Source organism: Gopherus evgoodei, chromosome 13, assembly GCF_007399415.2.
Source record: "Gopherus evgoodei ecotype Sinaloan lineage chromosome 13, rGopEvg1_v1.p, whole genome shotgun sequence".
Classification (NCBI taxonomy): Eukaryota; Metazoa; Chordata; order Testudines; family Testudinidae; genus Gopherus; species Gopherus evgoodei.
This window is the reverse complement of record NC_044334.1, coordinates 8,110,064-8,126,969: the sequence shown is the minus strand read 5'-3', so window position 1 is coordinate 8,126,969 and position 16,906 is coordinate 8,110,064. Positions and strand designations below refer to the sequence as shown.

General features: G+C 42.6%; 2 protein-coding genes across 12 annotated transcripts in view; both read left to right on the top strand.

Moving 5' to 3' along the window:
* SBNO1 (strawberry notch homolog 1) overlaps window positions 1-2,729 on the top strand; it is a 43,106-nt gene extending 40,377 nt beyond the window's left edge. For all 11 annotated transcript variants that reach the window (XM_030582369.1, XM_030582366.1, XM_030582363.1 and 8 more), the window contains one exon: window positions 762-2,729. In XM_030582369.1, the coding sequence (XP_030438229.1) occupies window positions 762-904 (143 nt within the window). In that variant the 3' untranslated portion in view covers window positions 905-2,729. The remainder of the gene's footprint in view (window positions 1-761) is intronic.
* Window positions 2,730-9,250: 6,521 nt separating this feature from the next.
* Window positions 9,251-16,906, top strand: part of CDK2AP1 (cyclin dependent kinase 2 associated protein 1) — a 28,095-nt gene continuing 20,439 nt past the window's right edge. The window contains exons 1-3 of the mRNA XM_030583228.1: window positions 9,251-9,368; window positions 16,183-16,263; window positions 16,678-16,819. The gene's annotated coding sequence lies outside the window, so the exon portion shown is untranslated. The remainder of the gene's footprint in view (window positions 9,369-16,182; window positions 16,264-16,677; window positions 16,820-16,906) is intronic.

Here is a 16,906-nt window from a genome sequence, read left to right as displayed (position 1 = left end):
CTGGCTCCTATACAGAAGTGTAGTCAGGTGACTGTGTGTGCTGCCCTATCCACAGACTGCCCCTCCAGCCCCCTTTGGCTGCGGCTCACGGCCAATGGGAGCTGCAGAGGCAGTGCTTGGGGCAGGGGCAGCGTGCAGATCCCCCTGGCTGCCCCTATGTGTAGGAGCTGGAGGGGAGACACGGTGCTGCTGTTGGGAGCTGCACAGAGCCATGGCATGAGCAGGGCAAGCCCCCGACCTGCTCCCTGATGGGAGCTTCAAAGCTGGATTAAAAGGTCTGACGGGCCAGACGCGGGCCATAGTTTGCCCACCCCTGCTGTAGCAGCTTAACTCCACAGCGTTTAGTGACATTTAAGAGGTTTAAATGTTTTCCTCTTCATTCCTGAACTTCTGTGGTTTTGTGACATCTTCTGTCCAACCAGGAGAGTGAATAAATAGCCAGTGCTGCCTTGTGCATCATTTAGTTGAAGATACAGCAAGAGTAGTTGAATCTGTACTTCCCTGAAGACAACTTGCATTTTTTCTCTGCTAGTCTGTGACTGAAGGATCAGATGACTTTTGAATGTATTACTTTTAGTTGGGAATAGAACCTGTTGTAGTGCTCAATAAGTTCTTAAAGCCCTTTACGTAGAAAATTAAATCTTTTTATGCAAAAAGCTACTGCTGACATTTAAGGAACTTGGAACCATTGGCCTAAGTTCTTAAGCATACAAACGTTTTATACATTTTAAGAAGTACAACTGACTTGTTGCTAATTACAGGTTTGCTCATTCCTGCAAATTGTGTATCGCCCCTTGTAAACCTCCTGTCAACATCAGACCAGTCTCAACAGCTTGCAGTACAACAGCAGCAGATATGGCAGCAACATCACCCACAGAGCATCACCAACTTCAACAATGCATAAGAGGACAGACTATAGGTGTTGACTTTGGTGTTTGAGAAAAGGCTGTAAAAGCATATCACTTGCATAAAAATCAGGGACAGATTCCAAAGAAATATTTTTTCAGTTCAGTTGTGTGCTCTCAGAAGTACTTTGGGAATAAAGAGGTACATAAAGAATGATAGAACTGAAAGCCAGCAGTTGCTTATGGTGGTGCATCTGTCTATGCTCTCTGTAGAGCTTCCTGTTTTGCTTTTACTTTTGGCCTTTTAAGCCACAAACCACAAATTTTGTTTGAAAATGCTTGAAAATTCCCAAGCAGGCTTTATTTTTATGTTGTCATACAGTGCTCAGGGTTTAACGCAGTACATCAATGCCATTGCTGTGGGAGATAACCTCGAATGCATGTATTGAGTATATATAGAAAATATATATTGGGTTTTTTCTCTTCAACTTGTAAGTTTATATAAGCATGAAAACTAGAGATTGCACATCATGCATTCATTCAGGTTCCTTCCCAGTTTCTGTTTGACAGTGCATGTCTTTGGAAACAGGCATGAACAGGATAAACACCCCAGTCAAGAATTCCGAGAGAAACAATCTTAGTTGTACAGCATTGGTTATTGCATTTTTATAGTGTTTATACCCAAGTATTGCATTTTTTCTGGTTTTCTCCTGGAGGTTATATATTTGAGTCTGCAACATGTTTTTTGTGATAAGCATCTTAAATTAAAAAGTTACTTCATTTTAATGTATTAATAGTATTCCTAATATGTAATGCAAAGATGGCTAAAAGCCTTTCCTTTAAAATTAAAATATTTCCTTAATCCGAGGTGACTATGGAAACTAAGTGCAAATTCACTTCCACCTCATATACAATCTTATATTTTTTACTTCATTAATGTAATTTAATTTGTCACTTGTAAGATGAAACCTTACTTGAGCTGTAAATTAGACAATGGGAAACTTTTGAGGATTCCGCTATATGTGCTGTTTCTGTTACCCAGTAACTTGAATACTGTTTAATATGTTGTAAGACATTGTAGAGTTTATCTGGAGCTGTTTAAAAGAAATTGTAATGTACAAATGTGAATAGTCACTTATCTATAATATGGGTAAGTTTTGTTTTGCCTATAATAGTAGATGTTTATAAGAAAGTGAAGGACAATGTTTGTCATTTCTTGCTTGCACAGGTTGCACTATTGAAAAATTGAGATTGTATAAACCTGTCCAAAAAACTGCAAGATACCAAAATCTTGTAGATGTCAAATAAAACGTTATTGTACTAACAAAACTGGAGTCTTGTTTAGGCAATCACTGTATTCCAAAAAACTAACAAGTCTAGTTTGGCATTCAACAAGACTTAAATGGTCCAACCTACTTAAGCTAGTCTTCTGTCTTATGGTCCATATCAGTCTTTAAATTGAACTAGTTAGTATCTGAGACAAGGGATAAACTCTATACTGAACTTCAGTAGATATTTTACAAGTAAAGATTGTACTGTAAGTACAGTAAAGATAAGGGTAAGTGGTTGACCTGATGTCGACTTAGTGGTGTGATCCATTGTAGTGCCTGCTTCATTTCCTTAAACACTTACTCAGTGGACCAGATTCTGATGTCTCAGTGATGTAAATTTGGGATAAACGTGGAACTGAGATCAGAAATTGATCTGATACCTAAAGGAGTTAAATTTAAGCTTAAGTGTGAAGTCCTGTTATTGCACTAGTGTTAGTACATGCAGCACTAATATAGGAAGAGCTCATGAATTTGGGGGGAAATGTGTGTGTTTTATTCAGCCAGCAATTGAACAAACTGAAATGCATTTTGAAATAAAGATTTGTAACTACAATTGATGTGTCTGAGGCTAATGCTGGCAGCAGCTATACTGCGAGAAAGTATTTCTAACCCAGGTACTAGTGGGTGCAGTTCTATTTCTAACTGTGAAATTGCAAGACAGCATTGATCTGATCTCACCCCCCGATACTTTGTTCTACTGGGGGCAAGGAGTTATTTGACTGCTGCAGCGTCACCAGGAGATGCTGGTCATCCAGGCAGGCTGGACATTGTGGACCATAGAAGTAGCAGGAGTGGTGTGAATTGCATGCTGCTCATTGTCTTGTTAGTGGGTGCATTCAACATCCTAATGAAGGTGAAATATACTTCATTTCATTCATTCTGAGAAGAGGCAGCTTACTTTCAACCCTAAAATTGTTGTGTTGAGCAAAACATCTTCAATGTGTTCCTAGGTTGGAAACCTGAATGCTCTACCTGCAATGCAAGTGCAGAGCCTGGTCAAACGTCCCCAAAAATGCAGTTTTCCATTTTCCAATCAGTTCTGTTTGTTTCAAGAAAGAAATATTTTTAGTGGGCTGAAACAATCAAACCAGTAACTATACACACTTTCCTCTGCCAGAAAGCTATTCCCCCTTCTCCCCCCACCCCCGTTAGGTTGCAGATGCACAAGAGCTGTTTCCATACTGCTATCTCCTTGGTTTTGCGACACAGATACTTTTCTAGCTTTGTGCCATTGATTTCCTGATGCAATCTGCTAATGAATCTGGAGCCCAGCTCCAGAGGAGCATCCCAATAGGCTGTTATAAACTTCTGTTTTAACAAAGGTCTTGTCTTCAATCTCTTGGTCCCTATGTAAACAACTCAGGTAATCTTGATTTTTATGTGCATGCGCCCTGGGACATCATGCCATGTTTGTCCCGTGAGTGGCCTTAGTGCTATTCACTTTGCATACAAAAGTATTAACGCTTTTTTTTTTTGCAGTGATTATTTTGTATTGTGTTTACCATTAGATGCTGGAAGTGTTAACACCTAATACTAGAAGCTCATGGGAGGAGTGGCCTAGGAGTGTAGATATAAGTAGAATGGCGCGGGAAATAGATCTGTCATCGAGAAAGAAGGGAAGACCTAATGCAGCTACAAAGGTAGGGTGGATATCCTGTCACAGCACCTCTAGTAAATTCAGGTGTCAAGAAGTGCAGGGGGCAATAAGAAACATAGCTAAAAGGGAGGCAAGACCCTAGTTATCACTTGATCCCTATTTTTGTCATTTACGGATCATTGTTCCACTTAGGCCAATAGTAACAAAATACACGTGTAAAACTAAAACTGGATATAGATGTCATAAGATTAATTGTTGAATCTCGTTTTTCACCCACCATTCTAATAATGCATGAATCCCAGAGGTACGCTATATAAAATGACTGTGTAGGAGCACACAATGAAGAGGTGTTTGAACTGTCTTGGCGTGGAGTTAGAGAAGGGATCAGACAGTTTTACATGTCTGAGTTAAAATCCACTGACCTTATTCACTTATTTCAGTTATGCCTCTGCTAGTATGCTCAAATACACTACAGCTACATCTGTAACTCCTGCTGAAACTGTCTTGTCCAGTAACTCAAACTTTTGCAGTCCTCCAAAGATGCCAGTTTAGTCGTGTCTTGAACCGCTTTATATGAATGAAGAAAATTTTGCAACCTGTCAACATATTCGGAAATGAGTTGTTCTGGAATTTTGCTTTTACTATTAGGATAAAACTTGCTTAAATCCCATACTACGTTATCTACATATATGAGTGTATATAGAGATCTTAAAGACAACTCAGTTCATTAATGTAAATATCTCCTGTAAAGCTACTCTAGTGATCTTGTTCTTAGTCTTTTTCCTTTCATATGTCCCAAGAGTCTTATTCCCATTTTCTTTACTTGCCACACACAGCATTTGTATGTACATTAAAATATATACAGAATTTTCCAGGGGTATCTGCATACACTAGATCAGTGGTTCTCAAACTTTTTTTTTTCACGGAAGACTTGAAAATTTCTGAGGGTCTCAGCAGACCCATTAATGATCTTTTCAAATGTTGTTTGTACAATTAGTTAACTATTGTAAAGCAGTTTGGAAAAAAGTACTATATTAAAAAAAAATTAACAATTTTTTTGTTCTGCAAATAAAAGCACACAACTCATTTTATTTAAGACTACCTTTCTAATGCAATGGATGTGCCCTCTCTCCCACAACTGCAGCAGCCCCTGTGGTGGGGCTGGGAAGGAGGGGCTTTTCTCCCCTGCCATAGCAGCCACAGAGCTGAGGCTGGGAAGGAGGGCCCTCTCTCTCCAACAACTGCAATCCTGGAGCTGGGGAAAGTCGCCTCGTTCTGTCTGCTGCAGCCCTGCATGTCCCAAATGCCTCCTACCCCCTCTTCTCACCCCACTGCCACCTCCCACCTATTCCCTCCCAAGGCCACCACCTTACCTTACATGTGTGTCTTCTCCAGGGTCCAGGCACCTAATTAATGGAGCGATGCCTGTGTGGCTCCACTAATTAGGTTAGTGGCCCTTCATTCTCTCATGTACAGGCACATGCTTTAGAGGGAACTATCCGCGGACCACCTGAACGGAGATTGCCAACCACTGGTGGTCCACGGACCACAATTTGAGAACCTCTGAACTAGATAATTCTGTTTTGCAGTCGTATTTTCACAATTATCAGTTGTCGTCTTCCAAAAAATTTTCAAAGTGTATTATGTATTTTTAATTACATATTTTTAGTGTGCAATGCATTGTCTTGAAAGAAACGGATTCCTGGTGTTATCTTTGGATTAGTACTCAGTTTTTATTGCTTGTACCAGAGGGAAGCAATAGTTTGAGTTTTGATTCAGCTTATGCTCATACATTTTGATATTCAGTCTCTTTAGCCTTTTCAGTGCATGCTGCTGCTCTAGCATACATTTTGAAGTAAGTTCATCTTAGCATAGAGTGGGAAGAGAATATCTCCGAGTAGTGCATTATGAACTCCTACAACTAGGACATGACTGCGAGCACAAGATCTGCAACTAGAGTTGGCGCCCTAAACAGCATTGTCCTCGGTCCTAAAACACACATGTATGGTGATCAATACTTACCATGGCTATAGCTCTTCAAAGTGCTCTACAAAGGTGAGTAAGTTGAAGGGAGAAGATGCTGCTGTGATTGTGTCCATCCCAGAAAGGGCCTTAAACTTTATTTGCAGCCCCATTATGGGTTGTACGGGAAGTTTTGTTTCGTAAGTAATTCCAAAGCAGTGTGGGATTGGAAAAGAAATGGATAAGATGAAGGTAATTTTTAGTTTGTGCCTTACTCTGCTGTTAAAAACTAGAGGCCATCCAAACCTAAAAGCACTGCTCCCTGTCAACTCTTATCTTTTGAGAAGGATTTAACACCCTTGTTCCTGCACTGTACGTTCCACAGACTGGAATATCATCAAAGGAAGAATCTCACTGCACATGAAACAAAATTAATCTGTGCTAATTCTGTTACTGTTGCAGGCTTCACTAATAAACTATGAGCCTTAAGAAATATTTAAACCATTTCTCCAATGAAGTGTCAGCTACGGTACAAGTCCTTGGAACAATATGCCAGAGACTGACAAAGCTAGCAGAAATACCAAAGCAACTACCGATGTGAATGTATCTAGAGGTAAACCAGGTCCATCTCTGGTGCTAAAGAATAGTGTCAAAGTAAATCCAGAGTGCAATTGATGGCATAACTTGCTGATTAGGAGACAGATTGAAATTGAACAGTAACTGCTTTTCTATTTAAAAAAAGGAAAGAAATGCTTGAAATGCTACAGTCTTGCAGCACATAGTTATGACTAGTAGCGACAGATGCTATTAAAACACACTTTGGTCTTATAGTCGTATTGTGGTCCTGTGGATTTTTAATGCCAGATGGGTTCATTGTTATCTAGTTTGACCTGCATAACCCAAAATTGTAATATAGCCTGTGATCCTCAAATCATATGACAGTTCAGAAAATCCCTAAGCTACAGGAAGTTTCCAGAGTATAGATTGGTCCTGTTCAGGAGCTACCATGTCATCAAGGTCTATTAATGCTGCAGCTTTTCATAGTATTGTATAATATACTCTTTGAAAACCAGTGGCCATTTTCAAAAAGAAAGAGACCCTTTCCTGGAGTGAAGATAAAATAGAAATAGTGGTAGCTGCACTTAAAGCCAGACTATCATTCCTGACCAAATCTAGAAACATGGGGTTTTTTAAAGTTTAATTGGTAGGGGGTTTAAGACTCATTTAAATCCTCATATCAGTTTGCTTTCAATTTTATTTTGTAATAACTAAATCCACTTCTGAGCTGAGATTTTGAATTTCAGGTTTCATTTTTAACCTTTAAACAAACTTCAGTGGGCTGAGTTACCTGTCTAGGACCAGTCTCTTGCTATATTTGACATTTGCACTGGGAAGGATAAAGAGGTTTTACTACTAATGTTTTTGTTCTTACAAACAATCTCCACAAGCCTAGCTGGAGAAGAAAACTTTAATCAAATAGCATGTTCATCATAGGCCCATGATAGTATAGCAATATGTAAAGTTATCAGACTCATTAGCAATTTACATAGAATTCCACAAACTACTGCATTTTATCTTAGGTGACGGTTCCTACCATCGAATCCTGTGGAGTTTTGCCCCTGCAATAACTTTTGCTATGAGACTAACTCAGAGCGAAAGATGTTGCTTGTATAAGTAGAACTTGGCTATTAATATTCTCTCACTATACATTTTAATAGTGCATGATAGATTCCAAAGACACTTAAAATAAAGGTGAATTGTTTGATTTTTTTTTTTTTTATATTGCTAACCCTAATTTGGATTTTCTGACTCTGTTAGAGACCTCACCCTATACTAGCACAGTGCTGCACTGCATCTCCTTGCCTTTCCTGGGTTAACAATAATATAAAGTATACATAAGCGCCAACAGTTTTGATTCAGGATGGCAGAAGACTTGGGGTGTTGTGCAGTAATGGCTGCATGGATTAGCAGGTTTTTATACTCAAGTAAAAATGACAAACTGTGAAACATTGAGTTTTGTAATTTTATTTTTTGTAAAAATTCTTAACTAAATTAAACTGGCTGTTACTCTGATTATTTTTCTTTGCTTATCTACTATAACATTTAGATACAGACGTAACAGTTGTGTGAATTACCTTCAAGCCATACTTGCATACGCTGAAGATGTTCATTGTTGCCTCACTTCTAGGAGCCTTTAGACCCTTCAAGATTGTTTTGGTATAGCACAAAAATATTTCCCTTTCATTTTTTGTTTAGTAAACTAAAAATATCTGACACTTTTTTAGCACCTATCGGAGGCTCTCATGAATGTAAACAATGATTTAATAAGAATGGGGAGTTACCAGTCCTACTTAAAAATTAGTTGTAGGGTTCCTTAACCAAAGGGAAAAAACAGGGCTGGCTGGACTGTGTAATAGAGTTCAGAAACTTATCTTCTGAGTGCTTTGCTTCTCTTAACCCAGGGATCAGCAACCTTTGGCACACGGCTCGCCAGGGTAAGCACCCTGTCGGGCCAGGCCTGGCCCGTTTGTTTACCTACCGCATCCACAGGTTTGGCCGATCGTAGCTCCCACTGGCCGCAGTTTTCTGTCCCACGCCAATGGGGGGCTGCTGGAAGCAGTGCGGGCCAAGGGATGTGCTGACCGCCACCCCCATTGGCCTGGAGTGGCGAACTGTGGCCAGAGGGAGCTGTGATCGGCTGAACCTGCAGACGCGGCAGGTAAACAAACTGGCCCGGCCCGCCAGGGTGCTTACCCTCATGAACCTTGTGCTAAAGGTTCCCTGTCTAACCCAAAGAGTTACCATTGGAGACAGAACAGTCTTTTCTCTGTTCCCATTTGGATGAATTGCTTTAAATTTTCTGATTCTTTTTTCTTTGTTTTACTGTTTCCCCAAAACTTTGCACTCCAATTCTAATGCTTCTGTGATGCCAGTAATTCTTTGTGACTAATGAAGATGCTCATGTATTAGAGCTGCATTCTTCATTTTTATTGACTGATATTTTGTTTTCTTTTGCCTGGGACCAGGGGTGGAATTCTGAAAGGAATTGGAATGGAGGGAGGAGGATGTCAAATTGCCAGCTAGCAAACTGAAGTCCCCTACCTGCAGCACTCCTTTGAAATCTAAATCTAGATAACATTTTTCTTTCCTGGAGACCCTGCTACAAGTAGACATACGCAGAATTTATTGTAACTCAGCTAAATTTACAGTGGGTTCTAGAGGGCATGAAACGGAGAGATGTGTGATCAGGCAGTTGCTGTCATTTCTTTTAAATCATCCACACTAGAATTGAGAGGTATTTAATTACTCCTAGATTTGATCTTCACTGCAGTTATTTGGGAGTGAATAAAAATTGTGTGCATGTCCGAATGAGCAATGACATGACATCTGTCTGAGCCTGCAGCAGCAGATGCATGAGTGCACTGAAGCACAGAGGGGAGAGACATAGTGACACTTCCTACAAATTCTGATCCTTTTCCCCTCTCTGCCCAGTTCTTTTGCCAGAGCAGAGAGGAACCTGATTTTGAGAAGACATGGAGCTGCCTCAGCCTGCTAGGTCTCAGGAATAGAAGCTTTAATCCAACAAGCCTAGCTTGCTGCAGCCTGGAACCCTCCCAGCATCTGAACAGCCAGGTAGGAGGAGACCAAAACTCCACTGAGAGCCAGAGTCAGTTTTCATTGAGTCAAACTCAGTGAAATGCAAGAAAACAAAAGGCAAAAAGAGGCAGGGAAATGTCTGTGTCAGTAGTAAGAGGAGATAAGGATGTTAAGACAATAATTTTAACCAGACTCTCTTTAATACCAAGACTACAAGTGCCCTTTGAAACAAGAATACAGGTGCAATCTTCAGATGTTCCAGTTGCACTCGCTAAGAAGGTTATTTTTACCCTGACCTCTTCCTGCAGCTCTGACCATCACATGCAGCATTTCCCTTAACATCTTCAGGCAGGCCTGCTGCTCTCTCTTCAAGCATATTGCCAGGATGCTTAGGGGTAACCCTGCAGCTTTATTTCCAATGGGAGCCTTCCCTTTATCCTACTAATTAATGTGTTTGTGACAGCTGAGCAACGTTTCCTATTAAAATTGGTCCTGTCCAACACTTCTGCCCAGCTCTACAACCTCCCTGCTGCTCTAAGACCTTGCAAAGAACTTCTGAGCAGTCACCACTCGTTTTCACAAATGCCCCTTCCCCACTGCATTCAGGGAAGCGTCCCGTATCAAGGACATTGTTCCCTCTTTCAGCTTTACAGTCAATGCGCCATTCTAGGCTCTTTGCCAGGATCCCCTGGATTCAGTGTTAATGAGACTCCTGACACTTAGAATGCTGTTCCCTGTTGCCATAGTTGCAGCAATAAGGGTCAGGGAGATGGCACTCTCCTGGCCTCCTTGCATTTCACACAGGTTAAGTGCCTTTAGGGCTGCTCTGTCCTTTTCTGTCCATAGTGGCCTCTAGGGGCATGTTGATGCTACAGCAGTACAGCTATGCAGCTGCAGCAGTGCCGCTGTCCTGTAGATGCTTCCTACTTAGTCAGAATGGGTTTTTCCATCAGCGTAGTTAGCTACCTCTTAGAGAGGTGGATTATGTTGATGGAAGAATCCTTCCATTTGACCTAACTATGGCATGCAGGATACCATATTTTTCACAGCCCTGAGCAACATAGCTAGCTAGATTTAATTTTTAAGGTAAAGCAAGGCTAGATCTATGCAGTCTTGTGGACAAACCTGGGAGCACCATAAGCTGGCTCAGGACCCTCAGCCTGCGATATGGCTGCCCTCAGTCTCTCAGAGCTGTGTATATTACCCCGGTCAGGAGGGAGCTCTGCTAAATTGTGGCTCAGCTGTATGTGGCTGACTGCAGCCCAGTTTGGGGCAATATTACGCCTGGCCCTTGTGTACCCAGCCAAGAACACATCAAGCAGACTGGGAACTCAGCAGAAACTTAGATCCTCATTGGCTTCTCATAACTGGCTTAAATTTAACGTTCATGGTTCCTCCTTTCATTGGCTAGGGAGGCGTGTACTCTGAGTAACTATTCCATTAACTCCAGCTTGTTCTGAGGGAGGGCTGAGGTAATCTGGCCTGCCCTTTCTGAGAGGCCTTTTGACCATCTACTTCTAGATTGTTGGAGGAGAGAAAGGGAAGAATCAGTGGCTGGGGTACTTGGCTAGCACTCCAAAGAGCTGGGTCCAACTGCTGGCTTAGCCACAGACTCCCTGTGTGATCTTGGGGGTATGTCTCTGTGCCTCAGCTCCCCATGTCTAAAAATTAGGATAATACTTCCTGGGTTTGTCTCAGAGTCGGTGGTAGGCATAAGCAGACTAAGCAATTGCTTAGCCTGAGCAGCTCAAGGGGTCTCCCCTATTCACTTATTTTCATAAGAACTTGCCTGATTTAGTATTTGGGGGATCCTCCAAAATTCCTGCTTAAGGCCCCCAATGGGCTAGTATGGCACTGGGTAGAGCATCTAGAACCAGGGGGCTCCGAATCTGGTTGGGGCCTCGTAGACAATCATGGAGGTCAGATTTCCTGGCATTTCTAGAGTGGCGGAGGCTTTTTAGCTCAAGGCCTTGACGTCCCTAGAGAGATTCAGAGAGCTCCTGGGGCTCCCCGTTACTCTTTTTCAATTAATAAAGGGACGGAAAAGGGAATCATCAACGTTGGGCAGCATTTACAGACTAGTCAAGCCACTGCAGTAACTCTCCATGGGGAAATTGTCCAGCACTTATTTATTTCAGTGCCCCCAAGAGAACAGGCAGGACCAGCATATGTTGGACTTGAAAGAGCTGGATCAGTACCTCAGCTGCACGAGGTTTCAGATAGAGTGGAGATAGAAAGCTTTCTAACTTGGGCAACCTTCTAGCCATGTGGACCCTTCCCAGTGCTGATTTATATATGCAGATCTCAGTTAACAGGAAATATCTGCTGTGGGGCTTTTGTGTCCAGTCTAGTTTGTCTCGTTGAGAGGTCATTGACACAGAGAGAGCAGGGGTGTCAAACTCCTTTGGAGAAAGGGCTGAATTGTGTGTGGAACAGCCAGCACTGGCTTGGGGTATACATTCAGGACTATATAAGACATAAGAACGGCCATACTGGGTCAGACCAAAGGTCCATCTAGCCCAGTGTCCTGTCTTCCGACAGTGGCCAATGCCCCAGAGGGAATGAACAGAACAGGTAATCATCCAGTGATCCATCCCTGTCGCCCATTCCCAGCTTCTGACAAGCAAACGCCAGGGACACCATCCCTGCCCATCCTATGCCCCCCACAATTCACAGAGAGTGCCCACAGATGCCAGGAGCTTTGCACAGAGATCAAAAGGAATGTTCAGCCAATACATAGTGACATAGGGGCTGGGTATTATTTGTTCAGTGCCTCATTCTCCCATTCACTGATCAGTGGAGAGTCTGTTCCCCTTTAAGCCATTGCTGTTACGACCTTTCATTTCTCTTTCATCCTATCCTCCTGTTTGTATTTCTCTTTCTGTCATGGGACCCCATAAATACATCATGTCTGCCAGGTCTAGCGAGTGGACTATGTTTGACAACCCTGCTTTAGAGCAATGGTAGTAGTAGCAGCCTGATCCAGGAAAGCAGGCATGGTGCTTTGCTTTAGATTTGCTCCCTGCAATTAGCTGTACAATAGACCTTGAAGCAGGATTGGCTGTAAGCAAGTCCCAAAGTGCCTTGTCTCCTACTCAGAACCTACCACCTCTCAGAATGCTGTCTGCAGGCACTGAAAGGCAGCGCTTCTACATCCAGGGAGCGGAGGTGGAGTAACACAAGGTCTTTGGGATCTCATACCACAGCCTGCAGGCACTAGTAAGAGACAGAGCAATACTCATGGATACAGACTGACAGCTGAATGGTGTCAGATAGCTACTTGCTGGGTTGGGCTTCCTCATTTGGCAGGAAGATCAAGGACTCAGGAGTGGGAGGAAAACAAGGGTCCACTGCCTGGAGAGCTGGAAGAGAGAGTCCATCCAGGGGTTGGAATGAGAGTTTGTCTAGGATGGGGCCTTAGTCTGGGAAGAAGTCTGCCCAGGGAAGCAGAGAAACAGAGAGAGATTTTAATCCACTTATGCAAATGGTCGTACCAAAGGAAGAGTCCTAGAAACACGGCACTGCCACAGAGGGATTCATCTCACTCACTGCCAGGTAGGGTTCCCAACAGTCCCTTATTATGAGAGACGTCCCTTCTTTTGTCATCTCTTTACAACAAGGTCGGGAGTTGCTGAGGGCTGCAAAAAGCAGTACAAAATACCCCAGGCAAATGTAGATGAGTGCTGCTTATGATCAATGGTAATACCGGAAGCAGGGGGGATGGCGGGGTGTGCTAAGAAAACAGTCCTTTATTTTTTTAATACAATGTTGGCCACCCTATGGCCAGAGCAGAACTCCCCACCGTTTCCTTACAGTCCCTGGTGTCTGTGCCCCAGCCGTGCTGATCCCATCCTTTCCCATCACTGTCTTCAGGAGGGGTAGATATAGGCAGATCCCCTGTTATTACAAAGCAAAACAAACCAAAAGTTCATCCCTGTTCTTGTTTTCTGTTGTATTTTGCACTGGACATCCAGGGTTTGTCTGCCCTCTTTCCTGGAGAGCTGTTAGCGTGATGGAATGAAACAGCGCCAGGAGCCTCAGCCACAGCGCCAGGAGCAAACAAGAGGGGAAAGGATTTGTAGTCAGGCTCTTTCCCTGGTTTTGTTCACACCTGTCACTTGGATTCCAGACAAAGGGCGGGGGAGCGGGGGGGGAATAGAGGTACTCAGTGTGCAAGATTTTAGACACACAATTGCATGACTGAGGTTTAAGAAATCTCTCACTTCGGTTCTCTAGTGCTCAAGGAGACCTCCAGCAAACCAGGAAAGACCAGACTTGATACTCCTAATATTTCCAAGCAGCAGCAGGGCCCCTTTATGTTAACCCCCTCAGCCTTTTGTTACACATTCATAAAGAGGCCCCTGGACAGTGTTATTTTACTGGTCACTTTTAAGGCAGAATCCAGAGGATATGGGCCTGATAAACAGAGAGAACCTGGAGTCAGAGATGCAGACAGGGAGGCAGCACCCAACTGTCTGCCTGTCAGGACTTTTCCACTTGGCAGGAAGATGAAGGAATCAAGCGTGGGAGAGAAACAAGACTATCCTAGGGTAGGAAGGGAGAGTCAGTCTCTCCAGAGCTAGTGAGGGGATAGGGCTGGGCTGGGCAGAAGTCTGTTTTGGGGAAGTTTGGAGAGACAGGCTGTAGAGGGCTGAAATACTGCTGTACCTAGGCTTTGGTTACCTGTAATCCACCCATGATGTAGTCTAGGGATTAGAGCAGGGAATCAGGACTCTTGGACTTCATTCCCCCATCAGCTGTGGCTTGTTTTGTGGTGTAACCGCTCTGTATCTGAATTCACCACTCTGTGAAGTGGGAGTTGGGAGACTTGATGTATTATTGTTTGTAAAATGCTTTGAGATCTCTGGGTGCTTCATAAAAAGATCATGTGTTGTTATCAGAAGGGTGACTCTGCCAGATAGAGGCAGAGTATTGAGCAACAAATTAACACAATGCAACATCTAAGAAAAGAAATTAAGCAAAGATTCCAGGAAAAAGCCACTAACCTAATGTCCGGAGAACTTTTAAGAGAAAGATTCCCGCTTGCATTCTCCTCTGCTTGCAACCCTCTTGTTTCCCACTGCTTAGCTTCTCAAATGGTTCCATTCTGTGCATAACCAGGAAGGGCTCTGTAGACTTCCGGTGCTGCACACTGTAAGCAGCAAGAAGCATGACAAATAAACTACATCTAGTACTACAGACATATGGTGTGGGATTTCAGTAAAGGGAGGGAAATCTTCTTGGATAGGAGCAATAAATGATGATGGTAGGAAATGAGAGGGAGCTGCATGAGGAACAGAAGCCTTGTGAGTGTAAGAAAAATGGGAGGCTTTGGAAAAATGATGGTTGGGGTGAAATATCAAGGCCTCATAGTGGAGGCACAGAAAGGGAATAAGTTGATCTGTCTTCACCAGAGATGCCTTCACCAGTTGCCACCAAAGAGCCATTAGAGATTATCAGGCAAATAATCATCATTTGTGGAAGTTCCTAAATATATATTTACCCAGCAGACTTGGAAGCAGTTGTACATTTATAAAGATAGACAATAAAAGATCTGGAGGAGCTGTCATCGACTTGTGGCTCAGTAATTTGTGCTTTGAGCAATCTCTAAAGACACATTTACATGAGATCTCAATAGCTCCTTTTACCACCTCTCATATACTAGGGGCTGTTTATGTAATTATTATATTGTGCATATTCTATATGATTATTTGATTATAATAAATATTATGTAGGTCCTTAACATCTAGGGGATATTTACATAAATGATTGAATATAAATTCTTTCCAGAAAAGAGATGAAGATCTAATTTCTTCCCCTCACTCCAAGCTAGTTTGTATATTCCCCCAGCAGGTAGAGAGCTAATGTTAAAACACACACAACTTAATGAGTTAAAATTAACCAAACTAGTTCAATTGCTATTAACACCCACAAGCAGTTTTTTACACTAATCACAGTGGCAAGGAAATGCTGGGATTTTGATGCTCCACCTTGAATTCCTCCAATTTAATAGTTTAACCCAATAGGATAATAAACATAGCTACTTTGCACTCGGCTATCACTTTCTGTTTGTAGCTCTCTAAGTACTTTATATAGATGGATCTACATCATTAATTCTTATTATTTTATTTTAAGAGATGACAGAGAGGTTACTGGTCTCATTTCACAGCTGGTGAACATACACAATTCTCACTGAGGCCAATGGGAACTAAGGATGTTCAGTGCCTGTGAAAATCAGGCCACTTGCGACTTTAGACTGTAGTCCTTCAAAGCAGGGATGGTCTTTTTTTCTGTGTTTGTGCAGCACCCTGAACAAGATCCCAAACCCAGCAGGGGGCTTTGGGCACTACCATCATATAAATATTGACTACTATTTGTGTGAGGTCACACAGGAAGTCATTGGCAGAAATGAGACACGAACCCAGGTGCGCTGGCACCTAACCCAATACACTGTCTAACATCACAGCTAGAAAGGAGTTACCACCTTAAAAGTGCTGCATAGGGTGACCAGACAGCAGATGTAAAAAATCAGGACAGGGGGTGGGGGATAATAGGAGTCTATATAAGAAAAAGACCCAAAAATCAGGACTGTCCCTATAAAATCGGGACATCTGGTCACCCTAGTGCTGCACCAGCAGCAAGAGGGACGTGTGATATGTCAGGTGAACTTAGAATTCCTTTGTTTTGGGTTTCAGTCTTATAACATCACTTAAATGTAGTTTGTGTGTGTTTCTTATACAAAAGCTAGAGGGATGTAGGATCCAGTCCTGCAGTACTTTCTCAGGAGAAACTCAGCAGAAGCTTTGCCTAAAAAGGGCTGGGCCTTTAGTAACGCTGTGTATTTCCGTAGGGTGCCCAATGGCCTTGCCGGAAGGGGTTGAGAAACACTGGTAATGGAAATGAAGAAGGTACACAGAAGGAGAAGCACCAGGTGAGGGCTCACACAGCTTATGTCTTTCAGATAGTGCAGTCATTTTTGGAACTGTATCTGCATGTAAGGGGTCCAGAAGCAATGTGCACAGAGAGAAGATGACTTAGTGGAGACTAACCCCACTTTCGGACTTTTCTCCCTTGATTAAAAAAAATAAATTAAGAACACAAACTTATTTTAAGTTACTCCTGCCTTCAAAATATGAGTGTGGTAGAGAATATCAAACTCAATGTAACACTCTAGCTCTGTAGGACATGTCCCCTTCTCGTGGCTGGCCTACATAGAGATTAAGAGCCCACTACTGCTACTAGTTAACAGTCAGCTCAGGTGGTAGAAACGTGATTTTGGTGCAGGAGGTTCCCAGCATCTATCTTTGCTGAGTGTCCCATTAAGAGAGGTTATTGCAGCCGACAGGTGCTGAATGAAGAACAATGGAAGTGATGTCCTCTGTCTACAGAATGTGGACTCCAGCAGGGCAACATGACCGGACCCTCACCTGAAGGAAGTATCTCTGAGGGAATTCGTCTCTGGCATCCTTGCTAAAATTGCCAACAAGGTAGATATCTGGGATTTTTATTTTTTTTTGTTGCAGCCACAATGATTGAACTGAGACCACTAATTTTACATGGACCACAAACCATTA